The sequence below is a fragment of the Puma concolor genome, chromosome B1 (assembly GCF_028749965.1).
Source record: "Puma concolor isolate L17-30 chromosome B1, mPumCon1.1.hap2, whole genome shotgun sequence".
In the NCBI taxonomy this organism is placed as follows: domain Eukaryota; kingdom Metazoa; phylum Chordata; class Mammalia; order Carnivora; family Felidae; genus Puma; species Puma concolor.
In genome coordinates this window covers 134814752-134829379 of record NC_141670.1, presented here as the reverse complement: position 1 = coordinate 134829379, position 14628 = coordinate 134814752, and the positions used below count along the sequence as shown (strand labels likewise).

At 38.8% G+C, this 14628-nt stretch overlaps 2 protein-coding genes across 5 annotated transcripts in view; one reads left to right on the top strand and one right to left on the bottom strand.

Moving 5' to 3' along the window:
- NUDT9 (nudix hydrolase 9) overlaps positions 1–14628 on the top strand; it is a 103943-nt gene that overhangs the window by 73227 nt on the left and 16088 nt on the right. The window lies entirely within an intron of this gene.
- Positions 1–14628, bottom strand: part of SPARCL1 (SPARC like 1) — a 50668-nt gene that overhangs the window by 22609 nt on the left and 13431 nt on the right. Inside the window, exon 2 of one of the 3 annotated variants that reach the window (XM_086704616.1) lies at positions 12033–12087. The exons of the other annotated variants lie outside the window; for them this stretch is intronic. Within the exon in view, the coding sequence (XP_086560742.1) occupies positions 12033–12066 (34 nt within the window). The 5' untranslated portion in view covers positions 12067–12087. The remainder of the gene's footprint in view (positions 1–12032; positions 12088–14628) is intronic. 3 annotated transcript variants of the gene reach the window in all.

The window sequence follows — 14628 nt, the reverse complement described above, 5'->3', positions numbered from 1 at the left end:
ATTTGGAAATTCAACTGTTCTGAGAGATTTTAATATGTAATTCTTTGATAATTTTTGTCCCTCTAGTTTTTTGTATTTTCTTTCTGGAATTCATAATAGTTAAATGTCGACTTTTGGGATTGGTTTTCTAATTTACTTACAGTTTTTCTTCTTTTTTTCCATGGTTATATTATTTTTGGAAACTTCCTTAATCTTTTTTTTTTCCTTAATCTTTTTAAAAAAAATTTAAACGTTTATTTATTTTTGAGACACAGAGAGAGAGAGACACAGCATGAGCAGGGGAGGGACAGAGAGAGAGGGAGACACAGAAATCTGAAGCAGGCTCCAGGCTCTGAGCTGTTAGCACAGAGCCTGATGCGGGACTGTGAGATCACGACCTGAGCTGAAGTGGGCTGCTTAATCGACTGAGACACTCAGGCGCCCTGGAAACTTCCTTAATTTTATCTTTCATCTCTACTATTGGTTTTTTAAACATTTTTTAAACATATTAAAAACATTTCAAACATTTTTAAACTTTCAATTTCTGATTTCCTGATGTTCCCCTCTTTAATATTATCCTCTTCTGTGTTCATTAGTGTGATATACTCTTATCTTTTTGAGGATATTAATTAAATATTTTAAAATTTTCCTTTGATTCCTGCATTTTCTGTTTCCATATTATCCCAGTTTTTCTTGTATATTTTGGTCTTTGATTTTTATGTTAAAAGCTTTTCTCGAATGTCCAATGTCTTTGGTTGTATGGTAATATTTAGTAGCAAGTCACTACACAGCCAGTTAGACATTTCATGGGCAGGGCTTGACACCTTGGAGAGCTACCTTGGAGGGGCTGAGATAGGAACCTAACATTTTTGATGTGGTGCCCTCAATGTCATTGTCAGATTTTTGTTCTTGGAGAGATTTTTTTTCTAGAGAAGATCTCCATACCTCCAACCCCAGGGAGTGGGTAAAAGCTTGGTTGCTACATTCTGTGAGGTGTAGGAGTGAAGGGACTGGAGGTCTCTCAGTGCAATATGCTGACTCTCACTCCCCAGATTTCTGTATGGCACCATATCCTCCCCCATCCCCACCGCCTGTCCCTATGGTGCCTATCTAGAGCCCAGGACCAGAGAATAACCTTCCCTTTTCGTTAAGGTTGAAATGGGGAGTCCTCTGGCAGTAGACACAGAAGGAAAGATCTGACATTTGTTTATCTGACAGGCTTTCCATCAGTCCTCCTGGTTTCAACCTCTCCCCTTACCTCAACTTTCAAATGACCTGGTACTTTCCAATTCTTGAAACTTTTCTGGGTTTTGCAGTGTGAACTGTCTTCTTTGTCTATGGTACCCTTCTCTGAAAATCCTTAGATTTAAGCTTTCCCTATTCTTCCAACTGCTTGCTACCTTCTAAAAATTTGCTGGAATCTTTTATCTTGTCACCTCCTCTTTTTTCTTTGTTATTGTGAGTTTATATTATTATTTCTCTTTTTCTATCATTATACTGGAATTTTAGCAGGGAGTGGCAATATGTTTCATTACCCCATTTCGGTTTTTTAAATCTTTATTTTTGAGAGAGAGAGAGAGAGAGAGAGATAGCAAGTGGAGGAGGGGCAGAGAGAAGAGGGAGATGCAGAATCTGAAGCAAGCTCCAGGCTCCGAGCTGTCAGCACAGAACCTGACGCAGGGCTCAAATGCATGAACCACAAGATCATGACCTGAGCTGAAGTCAGATGCTTAACCAGCTGAGCCACCCAGCACCCCTTCATTACCCCATTTAATCAACAGATTATTTCCATTTCTTCATCAGATTTATATCCCCATTACTACCACTACTACTGTTATTACTGCTGCTGGTTCGAGGACACATAGGAATTACTATGGGTCTGTGTTCTAACTTCGCTAACAAATAGAGATTTTATTGAAGAAAAGGAGCCTACAGGTACTAGCACAGACTTCCTTATCATGTTAGAAAAAATAAAAACACTCTTTCACCTATCCTCCTATTCAAACCCCCGAGGGTGGGCCGCCCAGACTAGGGAACAGTGTGTTGGAAGAACGGAGATTAAATCTTGGGGGAAAAACTCAAATCACATATAACCTTATAACACCTTAAAAAAACTAATCAATTCCATGTTTAATGAAAGTAACATGTACTCAGCTTGGAGACTTAAATTTAATTCCTCTAATGGACCCCTCTGAAAATGACTGTACATAATGTCAGAAACTCAGAATACTGACAGTGGCATGTGTGTTCCATTTATATCTTGAAATAAACATTTAGAACTAGTAATGATGTGTAACAAATACTGGAAGTTTATATTATCAAAGTGCCTTGTGTTTATCAAACAGATTTACAAATGAGATATTATCTTATTTGACCTTTGCAACAACCCCATGAAGTGGGAGATGAAGAACAGGACTAGAAAGGCTATGACAGGATAGGCTGGAAGTTGGAAAGATGTTAAGAAGGGAATCGGGCTCAAACTGAGCTTTCCTGGCTCCAGCTCTGGTGCTTTTGTAGCAATTTTGCAAATAAAGACCTCTACTTTACCTCTTACACACAGATGTAGGGAAGGAGGAAAAACAAAAAAAAACAAAAAAACTTGTGAACAGTACTGGGAAAAATTTGGAATTCACTTTGAGTTTTTAAACAAAGCATTCCAAAATGTTAAGGTTTAATATTTTGCATACTTAGTAAATACATTTTTTTGTGTTGAGGAAAATAAGTCTTATCATAGAAAGTTGGTTGGGTTATTTGATATCAAAAGTCCCTTTCAATGCTTTTTTAGTTGAAACAAGGCAAAAACATAGAAATTCAATTTCCTTTGAATGAAGAACATGTTTAAATAAAAATATATAGCAACTCCCTCTACCCCACATTCTAACACTTCAGGGATATTGAAAAACACCTTGGAATCAAAAAAAGCATGTAACTGTCAGGAAAGCTGAATTCTGGCTCCAACACTGTTCTTAACTGGCTAAGAGGCCTTGGATAGCTTACCCTTTCTTAGATACAATTTCCTTAAGTGATGAACAATGAAGCAGATGACCTTGATGATCCTTTAGCTTTAGTATTTTATAATTCTAAAATTGAAGATAATTCTATGAATTTCATGAACCATAAACTGCTGCTTTTTTCTGTAAACTACTAAATCCACTGAAAATATATTCATGATTTTATTGTATCAAAATTAAATATATTATATTATGGTATTTACTGCTTTGAGCATATAAGTGGTATCTATTTCCTATCTTTATTATTGATGATAATTTAAAATATTTTATTCTCTCAGTGAATGCTAATGTAAAAAGTCATTGAAAAATGCAGTTTCCTTCCTCCATATTCAGAATTTAGCATTCATTCATTTTATCAGATTTATGAAACTAAATCGTTTATATTTTATTAAAAAAATTAAAAAAATTTTTTTAAGGTTTATTCATTTTTTATTTTATTTTATTTTTTTTTTTAATTTTTTTTTAAACGTTTATTTATTTTTGGGACAGAGAGACACAGAGCATGAACTGGGGAGGGGCAGAGAGAGAGGGAGACACAGAATCGGAAGCAGGCTCCGGGCTCTGGGCCATCAGCCCAGAGCCTGACGCGGGGCTCGAACTCACGGACCGCGAGATCGTGACCTGGCTGAAGTCGGACGCTTAACCGACTGCGCCACCCAGGCGCCCCAAGTTTATTCATTTTTTAGAGACAGAGACAGAGCATGAGTTGGGGAGGGGTAGAGAGAGAGGGAGACACAGAATCCGAAGCAAGGCTCCAGGCTCTGAGCTGTCAGCACAGAGCCTGATGCGGGCCTCAAACCCACTTGTGAGATCATGACCTGAGCTGAAGTCGGACGCTCAAACAACTGAGCCACCCAGGTGCCCCTATTTAAAAAATTTTTTTAATGTTTATTTATTTTTGAGAGAGAGAGACTGGGAGAGGGTAAGAGAGAGAGGGAGACACAGAATCTGAAGCAGGCTCCAGGTTCTGAGCTGTCAGCACAGAGCACGATGTGGGGCTCGGACCCATGAAACGTGAGATCATTATCTGAGCTGAAGTCAAAAGCTTAACTGACTGAACCACCCAGGCGCCCCTATAATCATTTATATTTTAGATCAGCCTATACTGTTTAATAGAATAGTTTTGGAAAACTGTAAAAATATAAAAGAGTACAGTTTAAAAAAATAGTACATTTAGTGCAGGGATTCTTTATCTTGGCACTGTAAACATTTTGGGTGGGTAATTCTTTGTGGTATGTAGGATGTTTACAGCATCCGTAACTTCTACCCACTAGATACCATAGCAAGTCCCCTCTTCTACCCACTAGATATCATAGCAAGTCCCCTACCTGCCACCAGCTATGACAACCAAAAATGTCTCCAGATATTGCCAAGTATCTCCTGACGATAAAATTGTCCTGACTGAGAACTACTAGTTTGGTAGAAGGGGAATGGTGCTTTGGTGCTTTGCCGACTATGTGATCTTTGGCAAATTACTTAAGCCTCTAAGCCTCAGATTCCCCATCTAGAAAAGGGGATAATGTCTGTGATGGTTAATTTTATGTGACAACTTGACTGGGCTGCAGGATGTCCAGATATGCCATTAAACATTATTCCTGGGTGTGCCTGTGAGGTTGTTTCCAGGAGATATTGGCATGTCTATAGTATATCTATAGCATATCTATAGCAGATTTATAGCATAGATCTATAGCATATCTATGCTAATACGGCATACGCTATCTAATTCAGTTTTGTGAAGATTAGAAGAAATAATAGTTGTAAAACTGCCTGATACCCAGGACACTCAATACATTTTTATTATTTTTTCTCTCTTCTTTCATAAAAGTCAAATTGTGATTCTTTTTATTTTTGAAGGAAATAAATTGTTTATTAAACCAAGAACCATAAAATACCCAGGAGTAGACCTAACCAAAGATGTGAAAGATCTGTATGCTGAAAACTATAGAAAGCTGATGAAGGAAATTGAAGAAGGTACAAAGAAATGGAAAAACATTCCATGCTCAAAGATTGGAAGAATAAATATTGTTAAAATGCCAATACTACCCAAAGCAATCTACACATTCAAATTGTGAATCTTGAATAAACAACTCAGAGCCTCAGAAAATAATATAAGTTTTGCTGTGAGGTCAGAATATTTTTCCAGTGGAATATTTAAAGTCTCTTTTGCCTACACATTTACCAAAGTTCCTTTTAACTTCAGTTTTTCCTACATTCATCACAAATGACAATGAAATTAGGCTAAGAGACTGTTACCACATTTTCTTATAAATAATAGCAACATAAAGAGTAAGCAAGAATCATCAAAAGTGTTGTGGGTTTCAAGACTAATTTCCTTTGATTTTAGTTTTTATAGCAATATGTATAGTTAAATTTGAGAAAACATTGCCCTTTAACTTGATCATAGGATCTCATAAATTCCCTTCACTTTCTTGAATCTAATGCAGCTGAACGAATCAAGAAGAAACACATGTCCAGTTGGCCATAATGTGCATCACTCATTTACTCTTTTATCCATTAAGTGCTTACTAGACACTGCCTAAGCACAAGGCCACATAGTTGTTGTTTTTTTTTTTTAATGTTTATTTATTTTTGAGAGAGAGAGAGAGAGAGAGAGCAAGCAGGGGAAGGGCAGAGAGAGAGGGAGACAGAATCCCAAGCAGGCTCCATACCATCAGCACAGTGCCTGATGCAGGGCTTGAACCCACGAACCATGAGATCATGACCTGAGCCCAAACCAAGAGTGGGATGCTCAACCGACAGAGCCAACCAGGCACCTCTGTTTTTTTTTTTTTTTTTTAATGTTTATTTTTGAGAGACAGAGAGAGATAGAGATCGAGCGGGAGAGGGGCAGAGAAAAAGAGAGAGAGAGAGAGAGAGAGAGAGAGAGAGAGAGAGAGAGAATCTGAAGCAGAATCCAGGCTCTGAGCTGTCAGCACAGGGCCTGCCACAGGGCTTGAACCCACAAACCACGAAATCATGACCGGAGCCGAAGTTGGATGCTCAACAGCCTGAGCCACCCAGGTGCCCCTACAAGGCTACAAAGTTTCTCTTTGAAGAGTTAAAAAGGAGGAAATCAAGGAAATCAATGATTTAGTATAGTGTGATGTCTACCTAATGCAACAGAAACAGAGATAAGAAGCATTTAAAATTAGATAGTTAATATTACTAACATTTACTAAGTCTTAGGTGCTAAGTTATAGACACTGCTCTGAGGGCTTTGCACATAATACCTCTTTAATCTTCACAATGATCTTATGAAATAGCATTTTGTTTTCATCATTTTACTAGTAAGGAAAATAAGGTTAAATAACATGTTCATGGTTACACAAGTGGCAGAGCCATATTTGAGACCTGGCTGTTTAGTTTTATGTCTGTGTTCTTAACTACTATGCTAATTTGCTCTTCTATAGAAAAAGCTTTCAGAGAAAGTAATTCTTGACCTGATATTTGGAAAACCAATCAGTGGTAGTTTGCTGTCTCAAAGATGGAAAGAACCCGGAGAGTCGAAACAGTATAGATGAAGGTCCAGGGACATAAGATAGCAAACAATTTGAGTCACTAGGGTGTTAATAGGGGAAGTAGAAGGAGATAAGGCTCAGAAACAAGGCAAATCTTTGTGCTTTAAACAAGGAATTCCAATTAAAAAGCTATGAAGTCTCAATGGATGACTGTAAGCTGGGGAGTGGTATAATCGGTTTGTATGTTAAAAAGGGAGACAGACCAATGTGGAGACAGACCAGTACAAAGACTTACTAAAATGAAATTGCAATATCACAGTGAGAAGTGGACAGACCTTTAAATTTTGGCTGTGGTCTTGGAAATGGAGAAGGGATAGATCCAGCTTGTACTGTCTTGTGAGAGCCAACTGTTAAATTTCTAGGAGTACTGGGAACTATAAACAAAGCCACCACTAAAAATTACATTATATACACTTAATTATATTAAAAACAAAGGAAATAAATATTCAAAACTCATCACTTCATACTCATTTTACTACATTTTGCTGTTACTTACTCTCAAGGTTATTTATGCCTGTTATATCTGTAGGTGGAAATATTTTATAATGTGTGCTACCATGCATCTCTTCCCAGTTCTGTTCAGTGATGTCATGTCTGACATCAGTAGCTTGAAAACAGCCATGGTGGGATGATTATAACATGAAAATCATCAAATGCCACCCAACAACCTCTCTATCCCCACCCCATCCTGCCCAAAGATGGTTATTAAACATTTACCACTGGAGACTTCTGAGAACTATTTAAAGGCAGAACAGGTAAGCATTAATGACCAATTGGACACTGTGGGAAGAAGAGGAGGAAAAGTCCTGGGTTATCACATTTATAATTTGGGCAGCTGGGTAAATTTATCACCAAGCTAAGGGATTATAAGAGAAGGATCTGGTTTTATTTTTGTTTTTTAACTTTTTAATGTTTATTTATTTTTGAGAGAGAGAGAGAGAGAGAGAGAGAGAGAGCGAGCATGAGTAGGGGAGGGGCAGAGAGAGAGGGAGACACAGAATCCAAAGAAGGCTTCAGGCTCTGAGCTGTCAGCACAGAGCCCAACATGAGACTTGACGTACAGACTGGGAGATCATGACCTGAGCTGAAGTCAGAGGCTTAACTGACTGAGCCACCCAGGTGCCCTGGGGAGGAGAAGGATCTGGTTTTAGAAGAAAGATGATGAATTAGTTTCAGACTCATTGCATTTGAGTAGAGACATACTTGGATAAATAGCTGTGGAGGTAAGCATAGAGCTTGGGGCTAAAGTAGAGTTTTGGATGCTATTACTATCAGAAACCATACAGTGAGTAGAGCAGAGGGCAGGAGCCACAACCCTGGTGAGTAAAGACCATTAGGTAACATTAGAGGATTAGAAAAGGTAAAGGTACAAAGGATGAGGGAAAGGAGAGTCACATAAGAAAAAGAAAGTATTAAATGTCATAGAGAGGTCAAAGTAAACAAGGCCAGTGAATTATCCATTGCCTTTGCAAATACAGAAGTTATTGGAGAGTGGAGGGAGAGTAAGTTTGGTGCAATAGTGTTGGTATAGGCCAGTCTGCAGTGACTGGAGACTGTATAGACAGTGATGTGATGAAGACAATGAATGTAGATTACTTGTTTAAGATGGTTGGCTGTGAAAGGAAGGTAAGATGGTAGCTAAGGGGGGACATGTGGTCACAGGAAATTTTTATTTGTATTTAAATGTGGTCATTAAAGCATTTTCTATGCTGAGGGGAAAGCATAAGTAACGAATGAGAAGAAAAAGGGAGAAAGGAGATTTGCTAAACAATGATAACCCCAGTGAACCACAACTTCTGGGCTTTATGCCCTGTGACTTTGGCCTTGGTCTTGTGACTTGTTTCAGCCAATGGAACATTAGCAAACATGATGCCAGCAGAGGTTTAGTAAGTACTGGCATATTGGGATTTGTCTTTCTATGAAAGTCATTTACCATGCTGTAAGACAGTTTGGGCTAGAGACAAGTTTGGACCACTGCATGATAAGTGGCCACATAGAACCCTGGAAAATGACAGACTATCTGGGATGGTTTGGCCCCAGCTGAGTTCCCAGCTTGTCTGGAGACATGTGAATGACTCCAGACAAAAATCACCAGAAGAACCACCAGGGTGAGCCCAGTTCAGATTGCAGAATCATGTACAAATAAGGGGATTGTTTTAAGTCATTTAGTTTTGGGTTGGATTATTACACATTAATTGATAACTGAAATGGAGAAAACAGAGAAGCTGCCCAAGTCACTGTGAAGACAATACTGCACAGTGATTAAAGACACAGGCTCTGACACAGGCCTTCTGGGCTCACTACTTAATTTGCATAATCTTGGTTAAATTATTTAGTTTTGGGGCGCCTGGGTGGCTCAGTCAGTTGAGCATCCAACTTCAGCTCAGGTCATGATTTCAAGCCCCACATCGGGCTTGCTGCTGTCAGCCTGTCAGTGCAGAGCCCACTTTGGATCCTCTGTCCCCCCTCTCTTTTTGCCCCTCTCCTGCTTGCGCGCACATGTGCGTGTGTTCTCTCTCGAAAAATAAATAAAACATTAAAAAAATTTAGCTTTTTTGAGTCTCAGTTCTTCATCTGTACAACGATGAAGTGAGATGACAGAATCTCAGGAAGCCTTTGATAAATATTTGCTGGTCTAATATTAAAGCACAGGTGGAAGGTTTAATTTTGAAGAGAAGAGGGATTCTTTGTTCTTTCAGACAGAAGGGAGGAAGGCTTAACTATAAGGATATATTGAGGCAAGGCCCCAGGAATTCATGAGGTTGGACTTAGCTATACCTTTTTTACATTTATATAACATTTCACAGTGATAAAGTACTTTCTTTATACTCTCTTCATTTGATCCAATAAAGAAAGGAAGTAGACAACATTTAACTATAAAGAACCAGAAGCTTAAAGAATCTGAATTACTTTGCTAAATGCAAGGCTTAAGAGGTGAGCAAGGACATTTGCAATGACACGGGTGGAGCTAGAGTGTATCATGCTAAGCAAAATAAGTCGGAGAAAGAGAAATACCATATGATTTCATTTATGTGGAATTTAAGAAACATGAACATGGGATAAGGGGGCAAAATAGAAGGAAGCAAACCACAAGAGACTCTTAATTATACAGAACTGAGGGTTGATGGGGGGAGGTGGGTAGGGACTGGGCTAAATGGGTGATGGGTACTAAGGGGGGCACATATGAGCACTGGGGTGTTGTAAGTGATTAATCACTAAATTCTACACCTGACACCAGATTTACCATATATGTTAACTAATTAGAATTTAAATAAAACTTCAAAAAAAAAAAAAAAGAGGTGAACAATTAGAATGCACTGCTTTGGACTCTGAATTCAAGATTCTCAAATGGCTGCGGAACTGGCTGCAGACAAGAAATCAGAGATTCGGGCATTGCGCCCTGGCTCTGCCAAGTACTAACTACTACTTTTGAGCAAATTACTTAATCTCTCCAAACTTCATGTATAGAATGAAAATAACAATTCCCTGCAATGTCAAAGAGAGCCATTGAGGGGCACCTGGGTGGCTCAGTCGGTTAAGCATCTGACTCTTGATTTTGGCTCAGGTCACAATGCCACGGTTTATGAGTTCAAGCTCCGTGTCGGACGGCACGAAGTCTGCTTGAAATTCTCTCTCTCTCTCTCTCTCTCTCTCTCTCTCTCTCTCAATAAACAAACAACTTAAAAAAATGGGAATCATTGAGGTGGAGAAGCTCTTTGCAAACTCTGAAGTAACAGGCACATGTAAGTAATTATTATTTCCATTGCCCTGCCTGGTGCATCTCATCAATATTATTATAGTCATTTATGTCTTCTATTAAGTATGACATAAAGGAAATGAATCTTCAGTGTTCCTTTGCTTTTTCCCTCCATTGTTCCCTGTCTTCTTCTCCTTGGTGATCTCAAACTGCCCAGGAGACCTAGTTCCAAACATGTTTATGTTTAGTTCACTCATTAAAAACAAAAACAAACCTGTCCTATATAACACATATTTAAATTCTAGTTTTCTACATGCTTCTAATCCATACTTAGGAGAAAAGGATATTCCTGAACTAATGTCTTCCTAGCCTCAGGTAAGAGGTATTTTCACATTGGCTTTAGCCCATAGGAGGCTACCACAGTGCTGAAAATCTTGGCATAGCTGTGGGAAGACGTAATAAGACTTGGAGCGAGTATAGAGTTTGTCACATGACCTCTGTCAGCCAACTGTGCAGGTTTTTTTACCATCAACTCAACATCTCCTATGTGATCCCTGATTATTGACTGTGTCCAGGATGGAACTATTTTTTAAGGGTCTCATGTTTATTTCCATCCTGAAAAAACAAAATATGAAGACAGAATATAGCTGTGTCATTTAGAATGACCAAAGTGGGAAATCACCCTGAATTTTCACTTTTTTGTTTTGTTTTGTTTTGTTTTAAAGTAGGCTTCACATCCAGCGTGGAGCCCAATGTGGGGCTTGAACTCACTACCTGAGATCAACAGCACTCAACAGACTGAGCTACCCAGGCACCATTCAAATTTTCACTTACAAAGCAGATAACAGTGTTATCTTCTAAAGACTGGACCTCGTGGAACAATCTAGTATCCAGAATGTAGAAGGCCTCGAGTTCTTGTGCTGTGTCCTATGTTGTCCTTCAGGCCAGTCTCTGGGCATTTTTGTCTCACTGAGCTAATTGTATTTGCCACACACTGATCAAAATAATTTCACAGCCTTTAGCTTATTTTAAGAACTGAACAAATGTGCTGATTTGTATAAATAAGACAGAATAGAGAACTTTCCTGGAAAATGAGAGATATTTTGAAAATAACTGTCACACTGAAGACTACAGGGAGGCTTAATTAGCTGATGCTTGCAAAGTACTTTGAAAATGAAATTCATGATGTCCTTGCTAAGTATGATGAATACCATTTAATCTTGGATAAGTAAAAAGTCACATATTTTGAGGCATTCAAATTTGGTGTGCACTGTCTACAAAATGCAGAATGTCCTTTTCGTAGAAAGAACAAATAAAACTCTTGGTGAAAAATGAAGAAATGAGACACATTTTTGAATACAAAGTTATTAGTCTTGAAGACTTAAATATGGAGTGTTGATGTGAAATTAGATCGTTATTTAGCCCAACTGAATGAGTCTATCCAGAGACATTGGCATGGCTAAAAGAACACTGGTATAGAATTGGAATCTAAGTTCCAGACCTGAACTGCATCTGCCAGCCAAGAGACTTTTATTTTTATTTTTTTAATGTTTTTATTTATTTTTGAGATACAGAGAGACAGAGCATGAGCAGGGGAGGGGCAGAGAGAGAGGGAGACACAGAATCCAAAGCAGGCTCCACGCTCTGAGCTGTCAGCACAGAGCTTGATGTGGAGCTCAAACTCACGGACTGTGAGATCATGACCTGAGCCGAAGTTGGATGCTTAAATGACTGAGCCACCCAGGCGCCCCACCAAGAGACTTTTTGTCAAGTCACTGGTTTCTTCATCTACAAAGTAGGAAAAATTATAGTACCTTTCCTATTTACCTTCTAGGGTTGTTTTGAGACCCAATGTGACCATATAGTCATTTGATGATTTCACCTGTAAAAAATGAAATGAAGGGTATCATTTCTTTACAACATTCATGAGGGAAAAATGGCTTAATAACTCCAATAATTAATGCTTCACCGAGACTTTAACTCATCCCTTTAGAGTTCTTAAGTGTTTTCTTTCTTTCCTTTGTACCACTGTTTCTTTTCATGGGTCTGAAGAGGTTAGAGATGAGAGGTGATAAGGAACTTTGAGGCGAGCCTTTTTCCTCTGTTAGGAGCAGAGTGTCTCATTACCAAACTTTCAGGAGAACCTCATTTGGAATTTTAAAAGATGATAGCTAGACTGCATTTTATAGGAATGGCCTTTCTGGGGAAATGTAGAATTTGACATTTCATATGCCTGAAGTTCTTCTACTGGCCAGCCCATGCAGCATGGAAACAAACAGCCAGATGAAAGAAACATTTAGCACGGCAGAAACAGGTCTCCCCATTAAGAACCAAACATCCATGAATGTCAACAGCTTACATGGGTAGCTGTTTTAAGACCATTTCTACCATTTCTTATTTAATACACATAAACATTACAGTACAGTGAAGATGACTGTAAATTCTTTGCTGTTCCTCCTGTAAAGAGGTGGAATCTAATTCTCTTCCTCTTAAATATGGACTGACTTTAGTTACTTGACCATATGATTGAGGCAGAAGTGATGTCTGAGGACTCTGGAGTTTGGCTCATAAGAAGCTTTGGCATTTTGACCTAGATCTCTGGGATATTTGTTTTCGGAGGACTGATCTTCTTAGTAGGAAACTCGATCCACTGAAGACACTGTTCAATGGTGCCTGCAGATTACAGCTTTCCATCTGTCTTTGCAAAGGCATAGCATATGTGAGCACAGCCACCTTGGACCCTCCAGAGTAGCTCATTTGCTATTTCAGTACCTCTGAGTGACCTGCCCAAACTCCACACCCACACAAGCTTGAGACATTATGAAATGGTTATTGTTTTAAGTCACTAAGTGTGCAAGCAGCAATACATAATCGGAATATTAAATATCTTGAGTGAAATAGCATTCAGGTATAGTCAGTAGTAGTAGCATCACTTATCTTCACCCAAATATAGTTTTATTGAAAAAGTAGGCTTTGGGGCATCTGGGTAGCTCAATTGGTTAAGCATCCAACTTCAACTCAGGCCATAATCTCGAGGTTCATGAGTTTGAGCCCCGCCATCGTGCTCTGTGCTAATAGCTCAGAGCCTGGAGCCTACTTCAGATTCTGCGTCCCCCCTTTCTCTGCCCATCCCCTGCTCGCTCTCAAAAATAAACATTAAAAAAAAAGAAAAAGTAGATTTTTATCATTGACTATTATATATAATAATATACTAGCTTTTATTTTTTGAGATTTTACTATATGCCAGGTACTACACTAAACGTTTCATCTATGAATCATCCATGTATTCCTACCTATTGCCTCACCTCTACCTCAAGGCATATCCATTCAGTGAGAGCTTCCTGAGCTCTGGACCACTGTGACCAGTCATGGATGAGGAGTCATGGAAGATGGAACTATTTTTCAGGGACATTCTCAAAGATTTCTCTCTCTCTCCAGCTCAGGAGAAATGAGTACATTCTCCCTCTTCTATAATGTGTAATTGAAAGATTACTTTAATTATTATCTAGAGGATCTCACAGGCTTATCTTAGGCAAGGCTGTGCAATAGCCATGTTTCCACACCTCTTCATCATTCCTCTCAGATCTCCTCATCTGATTGTACCACTCATCACTCACTAATCTCACTGGGTCTCATTTCATAACTCTGTATAGGATGGAGCCATGGAGGCTGTGCTCTTTTCTTTTCCTCAGGCATTTGCCAGCCCTTCTGAAAGTTTCCACTGTTGCCTATGTTAAAAATGATTCCAACAGGCTAAGAGAGCATGAAGATCTGAGCAAACATGGTGTCTTTTTTTTTTTTTTTAAGATTTTATTTTTAGGTAATCTCTACACTCACATGTGGGGCTCAAACTCAACAACCCCAAGATCAAGAGTCACACACTCCACTGACTTGATGCCATTGTAAACATGGTATCTTGAAATCAGTTACAGGTTTTTACTGACCTATAAACAAGGTCAAGTCTTTTTTATTTTTTTGAGAGACAGAGAGTGTGTGCAGGGAAGGGGCAGAGGGAGAGAGAATCTTAAGCAGGCTCCTTGCCCAGCGTGGAGACCAACATGGAGCTTGAGCTGAAATCAAGAGCTGGGTGCTTAACTGACTGCACCCAGGCGCCCCAAGGTCAAGTCTTCTGACTTTAGTAAATCTCAGGCTATGATTCCTCTGGTTCCTATCATATCATATAGATGGTATATATAACTGAAGCTGAATCAAGTATAGTAAAAATGCTTTGCTTTTGGAGCTGTTTGAGAATGGTGTAGTGGGAGAAATTATTTTGGCCATATTTATTTTTCTTTGCTCAAATAATATTATGATAAATGTCCTTTTATTTCTTCTTTCTCTGTGCATGCAGGGTTTTCTCATACTTATTTTTTTCCTGCCCTCATCTTTTTGTATATCATTTGGGGTAATAGATACTTGAGTG